This window comes from Chenopodium quinoa, unplaced genomic scaffold (assembly GCF_001683475.1).
Source record: "Chenopodium quinoa cultivar QQ74 unplaced genomic scaffold, ASM168347v1, whole genome shotgun sequence".
Taxonomy (NCBI): Eukaryota; Viridiplantae; Streptophyta; class Magnoliopsida; order Caryophyllales; family Amaranthaceae; genus Chenopodium; species Chenopodium quinoa.
This window is the reverse complement of record NW_018742204.1, coordinates 4,689,100-4,707,937: the sequence shown is the minus strand read 5'-3', so window position 1 is coordinate 4,707,937 and position 18,838 is coordinate 4,689,100. Positions and strand designations below refer to the sequence as shown.

The 18,838-nt window shown below is 33.4% G+C and overlaps 1 protein-coding gene across 1 annotated transcript; it reads left to right on the top strand.

Annotated features, from left to right (window-relative positions):
* Positions 1-2,811: 2,811 nt before the first annotated feature.
* Positions 2,812-16,924, top strand: LOC110704213 (protein LSD1-like). The gene is made up of 7 exons (XM_021882029.1): positions 2,812-2,978; positions 3,166-3,291; positions 10,357-10,476; positions 13,234-13,346; positions 16,041-16,103; positions 16,339-16,410; positions 16,505-16,924. The coding sequence occupies exons 2-7, from the start codon at positions 3,171-3,173 to the stop codon at positions 16,544-16,546; spliced, it is 531 nt and encodes a 176-aa protein (XP_021737721.1). The 5' UTR covers positions 2,812-2,978; positions 3,166-3,170; the 3' UTR covers positions 16,547-16,924.
* The last annotated feature ends 1,914 nt before the right edge of the window (positions 16,925-18,838 follow it).

The following is an 18,838-nucleotide window of genomic DNA, read 5'->3' as shown; positions in this document are numbered from 1 at the left end:
TTATTAGGCGTGATATTCAATTAAATATTCCCTTTAAACATGCAATATAGTGATCATAAATATAATAAAATCCACATTAATATTGAAAGCAATTTAACAATAATCTAACAATTAACATATGACAAACATAATAAAAATTGTTAGAAAAATAATATAAACAAAAGGAACATGATTCCTTACTTTGATTTTATTTGCTTACAACTACAAAATAATAAACGCGTTAGTAACTTCAAGGAATTTAATAAAACAATAATTGAAATTAAATTAAATAAAGTTGATTTGGGGATAAACCCTCAAACAATTCTACCTTCCACGCCTTGGTTTAAGGGATGGAACCTCGTGTAAAGTATGGACTCCTTGGAGTGCTTATTAAGGGAAGTATTGTGAGAGAATAGGGTAGGCTAGTGTTTAGGATAGAGCATATAAGAGAGAATAGAGAATTATTTGATGCCCCGAACTGTAGAAATGAGGCTCTTATTTATAGAGGAAATCAATAGGAAGATGTACGGAACCCTAGAAAAGATAAGAGCCGCATAAAAATTCTAATTTGGGCATCGTGACACGGCAGTGGGCACTGTGTCACGGTATTATCCACTGTGGCGCGACACAAAGTTCTGCCCTAAATACGTCCAAATTGATAAAGCGCGTGAAGAGTTGGACGCGGAGAGTACGAAGAAAAATCTCGTGTCACGGTATGTGTACCGTGACATGGCACTGGACACCACGACGCGGCATTTTCCACCGTGGCGCGGTATATTACACCGTGTCTCGGTGTACATATTTTCCAGAAATGCGTCCAAATTCACTTTTAACCTCCACTAAGCTCGATATTTTTAAGTGTCGTTTTAGAGTTCCGGGCTTTTTGGGTTTATTGTTCATTAATCGGGCTCAATTAATAAATAATATGAAATGAATAAAAAAAGGTTTGGGCCAAAATATAAATTAGACTATGTTTTGACTAAACATTAGGACTATTTGTTGATTATTTTGTGAGCTAGGTTGGATTGAATATTGATTTTAAGCACTCTCGGGATTAAATACTCGACTCGACTAATAATGGCGGTGAAAGATTGCTCATCAACGAGTTTGGTTTCGGGGAGACATTTTTAGGTGTCTATAGGGTTGCAATCAATTTTGCCATTATTGCTGTGAATTTTCGAGTACATTTATATATATTTTTTTTTACTTTTTAGAAATTTTATGCAAATTGTTGACACTCAAATTCATAAAATTGAGTTCTAAACACTAGAAAAAGGAAGAAGAAATGAGCTTTAGGTATCACGCGTATGTCATGTTTATTTTATTTTATTATTATTACGAAATTATCAAAATATACTGGGTGTACCTAGAGCTAGGTTCACCCGGGTGTACGTAATAGGAGCTGATTTAACCAAGCTAAGCTTAGTAAATAGGAAAATTTGATTATAATATTCCAACCTTTCGCCGGTCTTATTTTATTAATCTCACCTTTCGATTATTGCTCATTAATCCCACCTTCAGGGGGCATCTTATTCTATTAGGCCAACCTAACTGGTTACCTATTATACAGCCTATAGATAATTTTTTTTTCAATTTTTTTAACAAAACAAAAAGGATTTAAAATAAAAATTAAATTAAAAAAGCCTCAGCAACCACCCATGACCCACCTTCCCCTAAGCCACTCCCAAGTCCCCCATGGATTCCGGCAGCCTAATTGCCACCCAATTCCGGCCATTCCTTCCCCCTAACCTTCCTTTTCCGACTCCCCTTTCCTCTCTCTTTCCACTGTTCTGACCAACCCTTCGTTGGAAACCCTAAACAACCTTCCAGTCACTCTTTCCCCTCCCCCTAACCGCCCTTTTCCGGCCAACTTGTCCCCCTTCCCCTCTCTTTTCGGCCAACACTCAAAAATATCTGAAAATCCTCAACAAAAACCCTCGAAATAACCCAACCGTTGGAAACCATCATTGAAACCCTTGAAATTCGAAACCCCACCCACCGAAATTGAGAAGAGAAATTAGGTCGGGGTTTCGGGTTTCCGCCGGACTATATAACAGGGCGGCAAGAGGGAAATCTTGGTCGTGGTTGGTGACCCATCAAAATTCTTGAATCCCGAAACCCCACCCATTGAAACTGTAAAAGGGAAACTAGGTGGGGGTTTGGTCGTGATTGGGGTGGCCAGGGAAGTAGGGAAGGGCAGGAGGCGGTAGAGGTGGCTGGCTGGGGTGGCTCGGAGTGTAGTATCAGGTTTCATGGAGGTGAGGGGCAAGAAAGAATGGAAAGGTAGGGGAAAGAAAAGAGGAAAGAGGGTAAAAAAAAGGATTAAAAAAAAAGATTTTTTTTAAAAAAATCTCAACCAACCGTAGTAAGACACGTGGACATGTAACCCACTGTAGAAGGTGGGATAGCCGGTTGGGCCGGATAAAATAGAAAAGGGTGTAAAGGTGGGATTAATCAGCAATAATCGGAATCTTGGATTAATAAAATAAGACCGGTGAAAGGTTGGATTATTAGAATTAAATTTTCCTAGTAAATAATAGGCCCTGTTCTCTTCACCTTAAAAAAATAATATTAAGTAAAAATAATTTCAGTTCACTAAAAATAAGTTCAATTCAGTAAAATTAATTTCAGTTCAATAAAAATAATTTCAGTTCAGTAAAAACAAGTTCAGTTCAGTAAAATTCAGTTTTCTTAAAGAAGAATTATAAATAAGTTCAGTTCAGTAAAAATAATTTCAGTTTAGCAAAATTAAGGTGAATCAAACCCTTACACGGTGTTCTACGTAATACTGTAGCTCCGTAATATTTTATCATTCACGATTGTCAAAGTAATTTACTGGATTCGGTCTTTTTCTCTATCTGAAAAATCAAAAAGGGCGTCCTTCCTTCCTCTTCCTTCTTTCCTCCATCCTCCAATTTGAGGATTTTGAGAGGAAAGGATTTCGGGTCAATACAATATTTTTCCAGAAAATCGAATTCCAAGACTCATCCGTTTTTTAGGTAAATCAATTCATGTCTTATTTTCTTTCTAATTTTGTTTGATTTTATTCAATTTTGTTTATTTAATTGACATAGACATGCTAAAAAAATAATTCAGATTTGGGGTTTCAGTTTAATTGAACCCAGTAAAGGCCCTTTGAATTTGCCAGTATTATGATATCAATTTTGTGATGGTTGAATGCAACAGTTAATATGCAGAGCCAAGTTGTGTGCAATGGTTGTAGAACTGTTCTTTTATACCCAAGAGGTGCAACCAATGTTCGTTGTGCCGTATGTAACATAGTTACCCCGGTCCAATCGACGGCCGCTACAGGTGCTTTAAATATGTGTATGATTTATGTGTTCTTATCGTAATTTTATGGTGTTTGGGGGATAGGTAGGGTTGGGACTTGGGAGGTAGGCAAGAAAACTGTATGAGAATTAAAAGTTTAATTTGCTTGAATTAAATTAATTTTCCAATAAAGGTACAATTGGCTCAAGTAGCATAAACATAATGATATGTTTGGAATTCTAAAGATTATAGTGAATGCAAATTGTATGATTAAGTAAAACTACTTTACTGATAAGAGTGCAATTGGTTCAATTCACGTGATATAATTTTATGTAAAGAATTTTGGTGATTTTAGTAAGAACAAGAATTCTAATGTGGGAATGAGCTAGGACTAGTTCTTACTCCATATTATTCAGGGTTTGATGGGAATGGTGAAGAAACTGTATGGGAACTCGAAGTGTAATAAAGCTATAAGAGTATAATTAATACAAATAAAAGTATAATTGGCTCAACTAGCACTAACTCAAAGTATTTTCAGATGAACATTTAGTCAGAACAAGAATTTGAGTATTGTTATAATTATCTTTATTTTTTGTGTGAGTTGTTATACCATATGACCTTTATGTGGTGCTTGTTACTGGTCTTTCTATCTGGTTTTATTTGCTTCTTGTTTATATCCTAGGAAACCTTTTTTTAGTATTATTATTTTTATTATAATTCCTTTTGATTTGCTTGGCAGCTAAAGCTGCTGAAATGAATTACATACTGCATCCTTTGATTGACTCTCATTTTTATTGAATTTTAAAGCCAATGAACATTGTCTATCCAATCACAAGGATATTTAAGCCTGACATAGCTTCACAGATTGTATGGTAGCTCAGCATGTCTGCATCTTATATCTTTTTGAATTGGCAGACAAATGACCCAATATTATAAGAGGATCTCAGCATTTAGTTTGTCAATCTTCTTTATTGTTCTTTTTAGGTTTTCTCCCTTTTACATTTAAACACAAATCTACATTATCTTATTTTACTTGAGTTGCTCTATAGTACCTTTCTTTGTGTTTCTTCTATTTGACTAGGCTGTCAAACGGGTCATATCGAGTTGGGTTCGTGTTTGTGTCAATATTAAATGGGTTGATAAACCTTTAATCCAAACCTAAACCATTTATTAAACGGGTTAAAAATCCTTAACCCAAACCTAACCTGCTTAGTAAACAGGTTCCGAGTAACCTTTTACCCACTTCATTAAATCTTACAAGAGACTATAAAAGACTTTAAAGTGAAATAGTAGTAAAATTTGTCCTCCTAAACCAAAAAATTTTCCACTAAAAGTTTTTACTAAAATATATATACTACATTATATAGTTAGGAAGGTTAGTAAGATTGGCATAAAAAAAATCAATTATTTTAACTAATTCAATAGACAAATTAAGCATGTCAGATTCAAGTTAATGGGTAGACGTATTGGGTTATGCGTGTCGGTTTCGGGTTGAAAATTTCAACCCAAACCTAACCCATTTAATTTCGTGTCAGATTCAAGTCTACCCAATTAATTAAACGGGTCTATAATTCTTGACCCAAAACCGCTTATTTTGTGTCGGATTATTGTGTCGTGTCGGCTTTTGGCCTTCTTATGTTTGATTAGTTTGATATTCTTTCTATGTCATGCCGTATCTTTGCAAAGAATACTTTGTTTACAATTTACAAGAAAAACATGTGGTCTATAGTCCTCTGTTTCCATCGCTTCTATCTTTCATCTATTGAAGTTGATGCCTAAATATTTCTATTTTCCATCTCTCTCTCTCTCTTTCCCCCCTTTAAATTCTTGGACATATTACTCACTTAGTAGGGTATATTATTGCAAAGGTGAATTCTAGATAAGAAAGTGACAACTTTTGGGTTGCTGTCAAGTCACTACAGTCTACAATTGCATTTAATGAGCACTGAAAGCGAATAGAAGGAGCTAGAAGTTGTCCGACAATGAAAATGAAAAAATTAATGTATAACTTGGAGGTTTCTCAAAATCAACCAATTTTGCAATGCTTATGGGTTTCAATGATTTGGCAAAGGCTTATGAAAAGATGATAGTGAGAGATGTGGTTTGGAATAAAAAAGGCATATGTTATAAAATATGTTGACATTGTTAAGGATATATATTGAGATATTTGTATGAATGTGAGGAGTGATTGAAGATTTGCATATGGTGATTGATGGAACCGCATTATATACTTCCATCTTTCGATAATAGTAAATGGATTAACAAGGTCTATATATGATGAAATATTGTCATAGATGTTGTTTGTGATCATTAATGTATCAAAATTAAATTAAAGATTGTATTAAAGCAAAGTTAGAGCAATGGAAACAACAATTATAGTGTCACGAGGGTTTAGGATAAGTTGGAATAAAATCGAGTTCATGGATTCTGATGAGGACATAGTGACATATGGACATTAAAAGGTAAGATATTTTCCTTTCGTGAATTTTTCGATGATTGTAACTTGTAGGATTTAGTGCGGTTGACTCAAATCAAGAGCATTAATAGTTATACTATGGGATTCCTTAAATAGAGAGCATTGATGGTGATATTGCAAGGCCATAGTGTCATGGCTTTTAAATTGACATTATTATATTTGTTGGAATGTTAGGTATCTAGGAAAGATCATATTAAGATGATAGGTGTAGAAAATATGTGTATGTTGAAGTTGTGTGCGAACACGTCGAGGGGATCAAAGGTAGGTTAAAGTAGTTGTATAGTAGAAAAAGGTAAGCGATAACTACGTATGTTGATTTGAGCATAAGATGCATCGATAAGGAAAGTGGAGAGTTAGAATGATCAACATCTGTTTCTAATTGGAAGAAGAGGAAAAGGTTCTTTCTAGATGAATATGAGAGAGAACCTCTTGGTTCACCTTATCCTTTTGGGCTAAAGGCTTTGGTATTGTTAATGGTTTTGAAATTTTATGATGCTTGATGTCTTAATTTCTTTTGCTCGAGAACAAAATCTTGGACTGCAACATTATATAGTTATATTTGTGACAGCAAAAATGGGGGTTAGAGGGAAGGCCCTAGGTGCGTCTTAACACTTGCAATTGTCCGAACATATTAAATAGCAGTGGTGCTAAGACAAAAGTGTATGTAAGGTAGTTTAAGAAAGAAAAATAACAATGCAATATGAAATATATATATATATATATATATATATATATATATATATATATATATATATATATATATATATATATATATATATATATATAATATTTTTATTTTTATTTTACGATCAAAATAGAATGTGATGTATGGAAATGTGACATAAGCTAGCTTTGTCGTTTACCCTCCATGTGCAAATGAAAACATTGATACTTGGATTAGGTGTAAAGAACAATCATATATGAAGTGGAGATGTGTAGAAAATCCTTATGAAAATGTTACGTATAGATGGCGAAAATGGCTTATTTAAAATAAAGTTGGTCGGATGGTTTCATCTTCTTACTTTAAGGTACAATGACAACTTAAGATACAATTATTGTTTACTTAAGAGCATTTAGTGAATTTAGAATTTGTCCACCTAATGATTTTCTAACTACTTTTAGAAGACTTCACAATCTTATCTATAAAGATAAAAAAGTTATTTTTTTTTTGTTTTTATTTTAAGGCCATGGGTATAAGCTCCTTTAAACCATTTAGAGGATGGTGTGTGACGCGTGCTGAAAATGCACACATATTATTACCCTTTAACTTATCAATTGTTTAGTTGATGTAGGGTCAATCCCGTGAAGAACATATTGACGCGAAAGTATGTTATAAACAAAAAAAATATTAACACGATGCATAAAGATTTTGTTTAGTTGATGTAGGGTCAATCCCGTGAAGAACGTAAAGATTTTGGAGAAAAGAAAATGAAAGAAGAACTAACTAAAACTTAGGTTCGAGTAATGCAAAAATTTCCCCTTTTAGAGGTTTCGTAAAATTAATGATTTATGAGACTAACTAAGGTTAATGCAAGTTATAAACAAAAAAATATTAATACGATACACATAGCTATAAAAATCCACCATTAACATTCTTTATATGCTAAATTTCAAATTAGATATTCTAAATTTTTACTTATCTAATTCTTTATTAAGTTAAATCAAATATTCTAAATTATTATTCACATGCTCTAAATCTTTTATTAGTTCTAAATTTTAACTTATATTTTCTACATTTTAACTTGTTTGTTATAAGATTTTTAATCATATGCTCTAAATTTTTACTCATATGTTCTAACATTTTACTCAAATCAACCAAAGCCATAATCTCATTAGTGGGAACGGCTACATGACCAAAAGTGATTGTTTTGTATAATCATCTACAAAAATCTTCCTCCTCTATCCCTTATGATCAAATACCTTATTCTTATGCAAATATATCTGCTTCATATCCTTCATATCTCCTTCCAATCGAGTTATTTTGGTCTCGCTCTACCGCGTTTAAGCTCTTCATTGCACCACTATTCCACTCTTTGTACTGGTTGCATTCTAGGGTCTCCGTCTTACATGCATGAACCAGCGTAGGTGATATTCCCTTAATTTGCCTGCAATGTCTGAACCCTACTTTTTTACAAAACTTTATGTCTAATTTTATCTCTTAAAGTACTCTTGTACATCCATCTTGACATGCGCATTTCCATAACCTCCATCTTTTTAATATGCTCTTTCTTAGAAGCCCAACATTCTCTACCATAAAGCAAAACAACACTAGTCTTATGACAGTTTTATAGAATTTCCCTCCTAAAGCAAAGCAATACTAGTCTTATGACAGTTTTATAGAATTTCCCTTTTATTACAAAGGGATGCTTCAGTTACATAACACTCCCGCGGCCGCTCTCCATTTATGCCACCCCGACTTAATCTTGTGGGCCACGTCTTATTCAATGTCACCATTTTTCTTGATGATCGACCAAAGATATTAAAAACACTCACTTATGGTCAAATCCTTTCCATCTAAACTCACTACATTATCATTTGTCCCCCTATGTGTACCAAATTTTACTAATACGTTCTAAATTTTAAATCAAATGTTCTAAGTTTTTACTCAAATGTTTTTAATCTTAATAGATATTGTACATATTACTCATATGTTTTAGATTTTAGATCAGGTTTTCTAAATTTCTACTCTCTTATTTAATTCATAAATCAAATTATCTACATTATTACACACATGGATATTCTAAAGTTTTACTCACATGTTCTACTTTTAGAATATTCTCTTTCAAGTATGAGTTCTCATATACGAGCCTACTCTTATACACACACGTACGCGCACGCGCACATGCACACGCGCACGCGCACATGCACACGCGCACATGCACACACACACGCGCTCGCGAACACACACACACATACACACATGCCACGCACACATTGATACTCAAACTCTTCATTTCGTCTCACGTACCCGTATCAGACACTCTCATGGGTGGCTCTAACTCTTCGTTTCACCTTACGTACCTATATCAGACCCTTGTTACTGACTCAAATTCAAGGTGCATAAATTTTAGACATAATGTGCCCAAATCTGTTTTTTTTTTTTTTTTTTTTTTTTTCCGTAGAAAATTCAAAATTTTTATTTATTAAGAAATCAGTTTTGTAGAATTAGTGAAAAAAATATGCACATTAGTGAAAAAAACCTATGCTCATTTCATCCTTCTCATTTTAAGAAATTTCACATTGATCCCAACCCTACATATATTAATATCTAGTAACGAGTAAACCTCTTGCGGTCTTGCCCTCATCTAACACTAATACTTTAAACAATCCCAAATAATACGAGCATGTAACTTCCTTATTGATTGCGTTAGACCCTAGATTAAGACATCATCAATCTTAGGCAATTGTCATTATTTTTAGTAGTAATTCAATCAGACCATTAACCTTACCATCCTTTCTACATTTATTTTGCTACATACATAGGTTAATTACCTAAGCAGTTATGGACATATAGGTGTAAATGCATAGAACTTTCAACCCTATGATAGAGACAATCTTCCTTTCTTTTTCTTATGTATTTAGTAACAGTTGAACCAAAAGAACAATCCTAAACATTTCTAGCATGGAATTTTTCTATTGCTTGCATTACATGCTGAAAGATATCTTCGGCAATTGACAATTTTCTGAGTAGTATTTCAGTCAAGCCATTAACCCTACCATCCTCTACATTTATTTTGGACTAAGATTCGTACATAGAATGAATACATAGAATTGTCCTCACCTTTCCTAATATCTAGTAATGGGTAACCTCAACCAATACTACGAGCAAAATTTATTCCAGTTGATTGCATTAGATGCTAGAAAGAGATCATTAACTTAAGGCAAACGGCAATATTTTGAGTAGTAATTCAATCAAATCATTAACCCTAGCATCCTCTCTACATTTACTTGCTACATAGGTTATATACCCGAAGGAATAGACAAAGATTCCTAAAAAGCAATATTGATTCTTTCATTGTATCTCTCACCAAGTAAAAATTTACTCTAATATCTTCATCACATCTATCTTTATATAAAAAAAACAACTGAACCACTCTCCCAAACTCCACCTAAAACTATTTGTCTTGATAAGGGGGCAAATTAAATTGGAATAGAGGAATGTTTTGCATAAATTGTCTTATTTGCAATGACATATATACTTTAATGTGTTTATGCTGCTTGGCTGTTCTTTGATGCAATGAATTGGATGATTGAAAGTGTTTAATGGTATATATGGTCTTTATATTTTAGCAAAATATATTTGTGATATTAGTGTCATATCTTGTGGCATTATAATAGGGGTTTAATAGTATTGACATAAGCCATGCTATTTTCACCTGTTTAAATACTCACAAAGAAAATTGCGGCCCAATAAGATCATATAAGACCTACCGTCTTCTTTTTATAACCACAATTAGTCCTTTTCAGCTCAAGTAGGGTTAAATACGTCCGGATAAGTTTATATGGCGAAATATAAAGTGAAAAGAGAGGAATTTCTGCATGTCTTGTATGTTCATAGCATTCAATTTGCTGTGATCCTTAATTGTGATTGTTTGTCTACATAAATGCTCTAATGGATTTTTGTTCCATAGGTTTGGAAATGGATCAGATCATATGTGGGTGTTGTCATACCTTACTCATGTACTCACGGGGGGCGACAAGTGTGAGATGCTTGTGCTGTCACACCGTGAATCTAACAAATTCCTCTCCAGGTACTAAATTCTATGTTGCATGTATAAGAAGTGGTGGATAAAACCTGTAAACGAAAGATTTCTCATATATGTATGCTAATTTTCTAGCTATTTGAGCTTCTAAGCATCCGTAGTTGGAGATGCAAGTAATTCAGTAATATTGTCATGTAGATTGTGTTACTCGGGGTTATATTTATTATGTTTCCTGAGTACCTGTATCTTGTTTTATTGGAAAGTAACAAGTTATTTTCAACTTATTACCCTTGAGTACACAGGAAACTAACTACCGAATCAAGGAGTAACTCTGTTGGGAATACATTTGCCAATATCAAGTACTTTCTATGTTAAACTCCTTGCAACTTATGTAAGACACAAGCCCACGTGGCTGTTTAGTTGCTGCCCATATATGGCCCAAACTGCTTTCCCACACTCGCTTGTCTGCTTGAACCATATCCTGGACAGAGATTCACCTTATGTTTTTTTTACCCACTACCATACTGTGCTGGTATTACAACAGTATAATAACATGAAGGTAGAAGATTTATAATTTACAGAAGCGGAACACTTTAACTTGTGTCAATCATTATCAGAAACTTGAGTATGGCAATTTTCTCATTAGACAGTACGAAGTATATCTTTTTATTAGTGGGCAAGGGGTTTTATGGAGAGTTATCTTTACGAGTTTGAATTGTTTATCTTAGTATGCCCTGTTATTTATGGCATTTTAATGCTAGTTGACAGTTGACACAAGTTCCTTTTATTTGAAAACATTCTGTCAAACATCAGCTTTTTATGGAATCATGGGTACAAAATGGGTTAGAAAAGGACATACTATATAATATATATATATATATATATATATATATATATATATATATATATATATATATATATATATATATATATATATATATATATATATATATATATATATATATATATATATATATATACACTCCAGTCATCCTGTCATACAATACATGCTATAATAACTGTTTGTCTGTTCCACATTCATGAAATCATGGATACAAAATGGGTTAGAAAAGGACATACTAGATTTTTTTTTATATAATCTTTTTATATATCTATAAGATACACTCCTATTATCTTGTCATATCTGTATATGACTTGTACATTTCAGATATTGTTTAATCAAATATTTAAATGTGCTAATTTTGTGAGAGAAGCCTTGAAGAATTATATGTTCCTATGTATATATTTTTTATTATTTATCAAACAGTCATTGTTCACCATTATATTTTCCTTAAATATACTTATACAAAATTGGTTACTCCCTCCGTTCTTTTTGTATCTTCCTACTTTCCATTAATACAATTTCTTTCTTTTTTTTTTTTTAATTATTTTATTATTTTGCTTTATTCCTATTATAGTTAAAGAAATTTCTACCTTCATCCCTCATCAGCTCACCACATGGTCCACATTGCACTATATAATAATACCATTGTATCTACACCTTTCCCTTTCCTGCCAAAAAAGTAAAAAAAGGGACAAACTTTTCACTTACCCTTTTTTCCTCTTATTTTTTTCTATGGTAAGTAGGAAGATAATAAAAGAAAGAAGAGAGTACTATGGTTAAATATATACAGTATATTTGTAAAGAATTTTTATGTTTTATTGGCCTGATAATGCAATGAATTTTTATAAAATAGGGAAAAAAGGATAAGGTAAAGAATGACATTAGGAGAGTTCTTTTCTAAAATCATTAGACTTCTTGATTGGTGATGGCGAGGATATCTGGTTGGTTCCTGGAAATCTTCTGGTAAACTTACAAAGCTTTTTTTTGTGGTTTCCACATTTGAAGAGTTGTGTAACATAGGTAACATGTAAAAGATAGTGAAATAACTTAAAGGCATGGTGCTGCTGCTGGAAATTTTTACACACTTACTAGGCACTGCCCCGATTGAGTCATTGCTTGTAAAATGAGATTAAAAGAAACATTTCAATTGAATATAGGTGGGGATAAGAATCATAAGATGATTTAATCACTTTGATGATATAATCTAATTACAATTGATAATAGATAATAGAAGCAATGATAATTAATTAGTAGTATTGTACACAATTTCTATTTAATTCTGCTCCCCTTTAGATAGAACTTATTATAGGTTATTAAAGCTAAATAATAAAATTGCATAGATCAGGTGGTAATTTTTTCTTTTAAATTGGGAGGTTAAGGGTTCAAGTCTTGATTGCTGCCTCTTTATGTGAGGAGGATCATGTAAATGTATGTTAATGAGGAGAAGGCAACATGTGGCATGATAGCATTTTTTTTTTTTCTTGTGTTCTAGGAATAGATCTTGGATATAGTTCATGAGATGACTTTATCTTAGTGTCCAATGGCTTATGAAAGAACCTTGAAAAACGCATCTCAGATGGAATACTGAGGATTTATATGATTAGGAGACTTTGATTATTCACTCTACTGTTTCTGTCTTAGAAATCAGAATATGTTTCTTGTCATCATGTAAACTCCTTTCATTCTTGTTTGTCTGTTAGTTCAAACTTCTTTCTCAAGTTTTGATGTTATGATGTTCTTCAAATTTGAATGTTGTTTTGTTTTACTTTTATATATTGTTAGTATTTCTTTGAAGTTTATGTTTGATGTGCCCCCGTAAAATGGCTTACTGTGCAATTCCTTTTATAATTTTGATGATCAAATCTTCATGGAATGTTGGAATCTGATAATTTGGCTTTGTTGTCTGAATGTGAAATTTTCTTTACTAATTTTCTCTGTTCCTTTTATGTGGTCATGAGTAGTATCAAACCAGTTTGCCACAGTGCGATGTGGAAGCTGCCAGATGGCACTAATGTATCCATATGGAGCTCCATCAGTCAAATGTGCTGTTTGTCACTATATCACAAATGTTGGAGTAAGTTCATTAAGTCTCTACATTGCTCTGCTATGGGCTCCTTCTCTAATTTAATATTCTTTTATTGTACTTTATCTATATTATTTTATTGTGTCTTGCTTTTCCTATTTTTTCCACATACCCTGTGGTTGATTCTGCTGAAAAGTAGAATCACATGTCCTTTTATAAGGTGCAGTTTGGAGAAGGATAGCACTTTGTATAAGTGACCCGAATTGAAGTCCAATTGAAAGAAACGCCATAGAGTTAATTAGCATCCTGAACATGGAGAAAGGCATAATAGCTGGAATTCATGGTTAATTGTCTAGAAGAGACAATATTTCCAATTAATAATAGCCATGAAAGCTTATAAAAGCTCCTTTGCAACCAAAATTTAAGTAATGGTTAGATAAAGAATGCCACACTGAATTTGATTTTCTGATGCTTGAGAGGGTAATTTCAGATTTATCCTATGGAGGATTGACAATTGAATTGAGGCAAATTGCTATCGCCAAGTGTTGCATTGTCAGATTTTAAAGTCTTGTGGGACCAAGTTTTTGATGTGATAGTCTTTTGACCTAAGTTTTTCAAGGGCTAAAAAAATTCAGTTATCAAAATGTACACTACTGCAATATCCTGGAAGTTTTTTAAATGTCAGCAGTCATCTTATAATACATTAAGGTTATAAATATAGTGACTTTGATTGAGTCCACAATCTATCTAAAAAGTTGATATTCCTGTCATTCGCTTCAACAATTCTAACTCTTTTTTAATTTTACTCACATGCTCATTTCTTCCGCGTTTCATCCCTTGAATTGAAAAGTCGTTTCTACCTTTCTACCTATTTTCTTCTCATCTTCTCTCTCTCTCTCTCTCTCTCTCCCCCCCCCCCCCCCTTTTTTTTGTTTGTGTATTCTTCCTCCCTCTTTTTTCCTTTATTTTAATTCAAAATTTTGCACTCAACATGCTTTTCATTCTTCTCAAGCTTTTTAATTAATAATGTTAGGTCAATATTCCTTTTTACCATCAGCAATTCTCTGTTTTGAACTAATGCTTATTTTATATGACTCTAGAAAACTGAAGTATCAACCTAACAAAAATATATTAATTTTAGATTTTACCGTTGAATTCAAAAGATGGAAATGAAAATTCTCAATAGTAGTCATTTGGTTTGTTTTTTTTTTTCCTTAAATTATCTTTGGTCAATCAAAGAAATAACTTATCACAAAAGACCTCCCATTTATGTTAAATTTTTCTCATGACATTAATAAGGATTCATGCTAAATTCTTAGTTAAATTTTGTGATTTCATGCTAATGCAGAAGTAAAAAAAAAAACTTCACTTTTGTGTCTCAAAATCCTAAAAATATTTCTATCCCAATTCCTCCACTTTCTCCCCCTTGTGTATGTACCTTGGCAGCCATAATTGACTCCCTTAAGCTTGTTTCACTCGTTTTTACCATTGCAACCACCACTTCCCTGATTCCTATACACCTATCGCCACCACCAATATTTGGTGCCATCTCTCTCTCTCTCTCTCTTGCATAGCACTTGTTTTTTTGTCTCTCAATTTTATTTAATCTCTCTCATCCCCTTACCAACTATTATGAAACAACGTCTTTATGAGACGATCATTATCACCCATCTTTGCAGCCAACCATCCAACTTCCTTATCCCTAATTTGTAGCCTAAACTTATAAATGTTACAACTAGTGCTAGTTTTTGTGAAAGCTAGTTTCTTCAAATTAGTCATTGTATGGGCAGATGTAACTTTGGCCCAATTTAAGCTTCTTTCCATAGTAGCTATGAAAATTTTGTTGGAAGAAGCGTGTGTCCATGGAGATAATTTTTAGGAGTTATTGTGAAGGGCATTGTCATTAGTTCACAATAAAATCAGTTAATTAAACAAGGATGACATAGTTCCCTTCCAAATGTCATGAAGCAATATTTGATTTACCAAATATCTTTTTTATTTAACCAAATCTTTAGTGGCTTGGGTAATATGTTTGTTTGAAGGTAATTTTATCACTGGAATTGGTCTTACTATCCTTTTGCGTACATTTTAGAAAAGCCATAAAGTTGGGGGTTTGAATCGGAGAAGTTTCATAAACTGAAAAAATTGTGATAAAAGAATAAACTTTTTCTTTGTATGTGATGGAATTTGGCTCCAGATGTTGGCCATGGGAAGACTATATATATGGAAAGGAAGGAGGAAGATAAGATCATGTGCAGAATCAAGAAAAAGACCAGTGTGATGAGGAGAGGGATAGAGAGCATGTGAGGGGGGAGGAGAAAAATTAAATGTGAATCACTTGCCAAAAAAGAAGGAAAATTTGAGACATCAGGAGCTATACTGACTTTTTAACCACGTTTTAGCATTAAGGTTTTGTTTAAAAAACATTGTTTGGTAAAATATTTTTTCACGAAAAATACTTATTAAAGGTGCTATATCATTAACTTTATACTATGTTAAGGTAGATTTTTCTTGAAAAGTAGCTGAATATTTTCCTTGAAAATGAGCTGAATCTAATCTAATGTAGAGCTAAATATGGTCATGTCAACCTGTTTAAAGTCACTTTAGCATGGATCACATTTTGAATCAATTGATATTTAAGTTGCCTGAATATCTAGTTGTATCAGGAGCTTAGTGCTTCAGTTATTTTGGTGCTTTAGGTAAAATTTGTCTTTATTGAAATTTTACTTTTAATGTGTTCTCCAGACTGCCAATGGATCAGGTTCAGTTCATAGACAAAATGGTGTAGCTACCTCATCAACTTCCACAGTAAGTGCTAGAATCACGATTAAATACAAGTTGTCACTATGACTTTCTTAGTCTCTAGTCACTATCCAAAAGGATAAATTTTTCTTCCTAATATGTGACGTTATGACTTGGTTCTGTTTCTAAAATTATCATGTGGTACTCTATATATAGGACTTTGACGTAATTATTTAGACACCAGGTCTTGTTTGTATCTGTTATTCTTATTAACCATGTCATATTCTTGTTTGTTATGCAGCCTGTTCCAAATTCCCAAAGTCAAACCGTGGTGGTGGAAAACCCTATGTCATTTGATGGAAGTGGTAAATTGGTAATGTCCTTGCTTCCTCCCTCTCCTGATTGTATTTGTAATTTTTCAGGTCTTTCTAAGCAAGAACTAACTTGCAGCTGTTTAATTTCTGCAGGTTAGTAACGTTGTTGTTGGGGTTACTACAGAAAAGAAATAATTTCTGGTGTAACTGCTTGGTGTCTCTCTCCTTTTTGTGAAAAGCGGATCTTGATTTGTTCTGATAATTTGCTTTGTTCACTGAGCCCCTTGTGTAACCATGTATTTGGTATATTTCAATCAACCAAGTGCTTATTGTGAATGTTGTAATTATTATTATTCTTACGGGAAGGGTTCTTTTATTTTATTGATCTCCGTTATAGTGTGATTCCATTGAATATCTGTATAGTAAATATTTAAACCAAATTTGTTGTTTAGGGCATTTAAGCACGAAGACAGGTTTGAATGGAATAGAGGCTGCATATTCCGTTCAATTTCAAAGTCATAATGTGTATACATTGCTCGTGCTGGTATTACATCTTGACTGCTTTGGTTTATAGTACTTCTTCCGTTTCTATTTAGTTAACGCGTTTGATTTATGCACATATATTAAGGAGAGGAGAGAGAGTGAAAAAGTAAGTGGGGTACTTTGTATATGCAAGGTAAAAAATTTACCCCAAAAGAAAACGTGTCAACTAAAAAAAACTTTCTAAAAAGAAATACGTATCAACTAAAACTAAATGGAGGTAGTATTATTGAACAACATTAATTAAAAAAAAAAAGTTACTAATTAGTTGTGATTTAATTTGCCAATTTTACAGGTATTAGTGAAGATGTCCTCGTGCTGTGTTTTTGTATATTAACAATTATGATTGGGTAGTTTTACAACCATATATGGAAAAGAGGTATCGAGTTGTCATTCTACTATTCTATTGTGTTTTTGTATTTACTTCCTTAGTGCTCTTCTAAATTCTAATTGTAACATTTGGGAAGTTGCATTGTTCATGTTAACCCATTACCTATTTAACCTGCATTACAAAAATAAAAAAAAAATAATAAAAAAAAAATCACCTATTTCGCCATCTTTGATGATTTATACAATTTTTTTTTTTTTTTTTTTTTTGACATATGCTTAATTAACAAAAGTTCGCTGAGCTACTCATCAGAGCTTTAATAGCTCCAATGTTACAAAGTTTACAAAACCTAAAAAAATTAAAACACAACTTCCTCGTTAGTAAATGTTGACTTGGAAATCCAAGTGATTGCCCTCGAACATGTTGATGGAGAAACCACATTTGACCTTATTGGTTGTGTAATCCCAATTTTGTCGAGATTGGGGGTAGAACGTAAGAGCGGAACATACACTACTGTTGGTATACATAAACTTGAGCTCAACAAGACATATACAGCCTTGTACAGTAGGTAAAAAAGGGAAGGAAAGCAAGGCGACCATGGCTTAACAACACAATTTGAGTCACTTTTACAAGTGACTCGATACCCTTAAATGTGGGTATCTTTGGCCTCTTCTCAAAGGAATATATCATTACCATACTAAAAACCCTTAAAATGAACTTAAAAGGGCCCCCATGTTAGAGAGCAGGGTTAAGATAATGGTTTTTCAAAGCAACGGATTGAAAATCCATTGCTAAGCTGAAACGAAGATTACCAAGTGATAAACTACCAATACTCCGATGACCGGACAGATCAAAAGAAGTAACAAAATAAAAAATACAAGCCAAGACCAACCTTAAGAATCAAAGTGGATCGGGCAAACAAGGACCATTCGTCCCAACACTACCCAAACCTAAAAACCAAGCCATCGAAAGAGAGGATTAATACACCCCCCTCAGCCCTCTAAGCGTCATGTAAAGCCACAAGACTAAACACAGGCTAACCCAAAACAACAACAAAAGCATCGAAGAACACCATCTCAGCAAGGAACTCAAAAAGTAAGGAAGCCATCAACCATACATATTAGCAAACTTAAAACCAAAATAAAAACTAAAGAAAACCAAACTAACAAGCAAAGCCAAGAAGACAACATACAAACCAACCAAATCAGAACCAAAACAGAGATTCGAAGCAAAATGCAACAGATCTATGAAACCCTAATCCTAACTTTACCAAACACCTGTCGCGATTACCTTTTTTCCGGAGGTCCCCCGACATAGCGTTAGCATTAGCGCTAGCCCGAGACCCCTAATACGAGTGCAATGTCCCTAAACAAACGGTTCTGTAAAACCGTTCTTCCTTCTTGGCGGTAAGGACTTGCAACTAATCAAGTTCTTCGAAATCTCCCTGCCACCCATGAAAAAAACGCTCTACGACTAAAGAAGCGGCCGCCGGAGAAGAAGGTATTAAACCCCGAGGAACCCCGACCAATACCCTTGCTTTAAAGAGGAGAAAGCTTGCCGGAACTGGAATCAAAAGACATAACTCAAGAAGGTCTTTTAGGGGTTGTAACAGGGTTAGG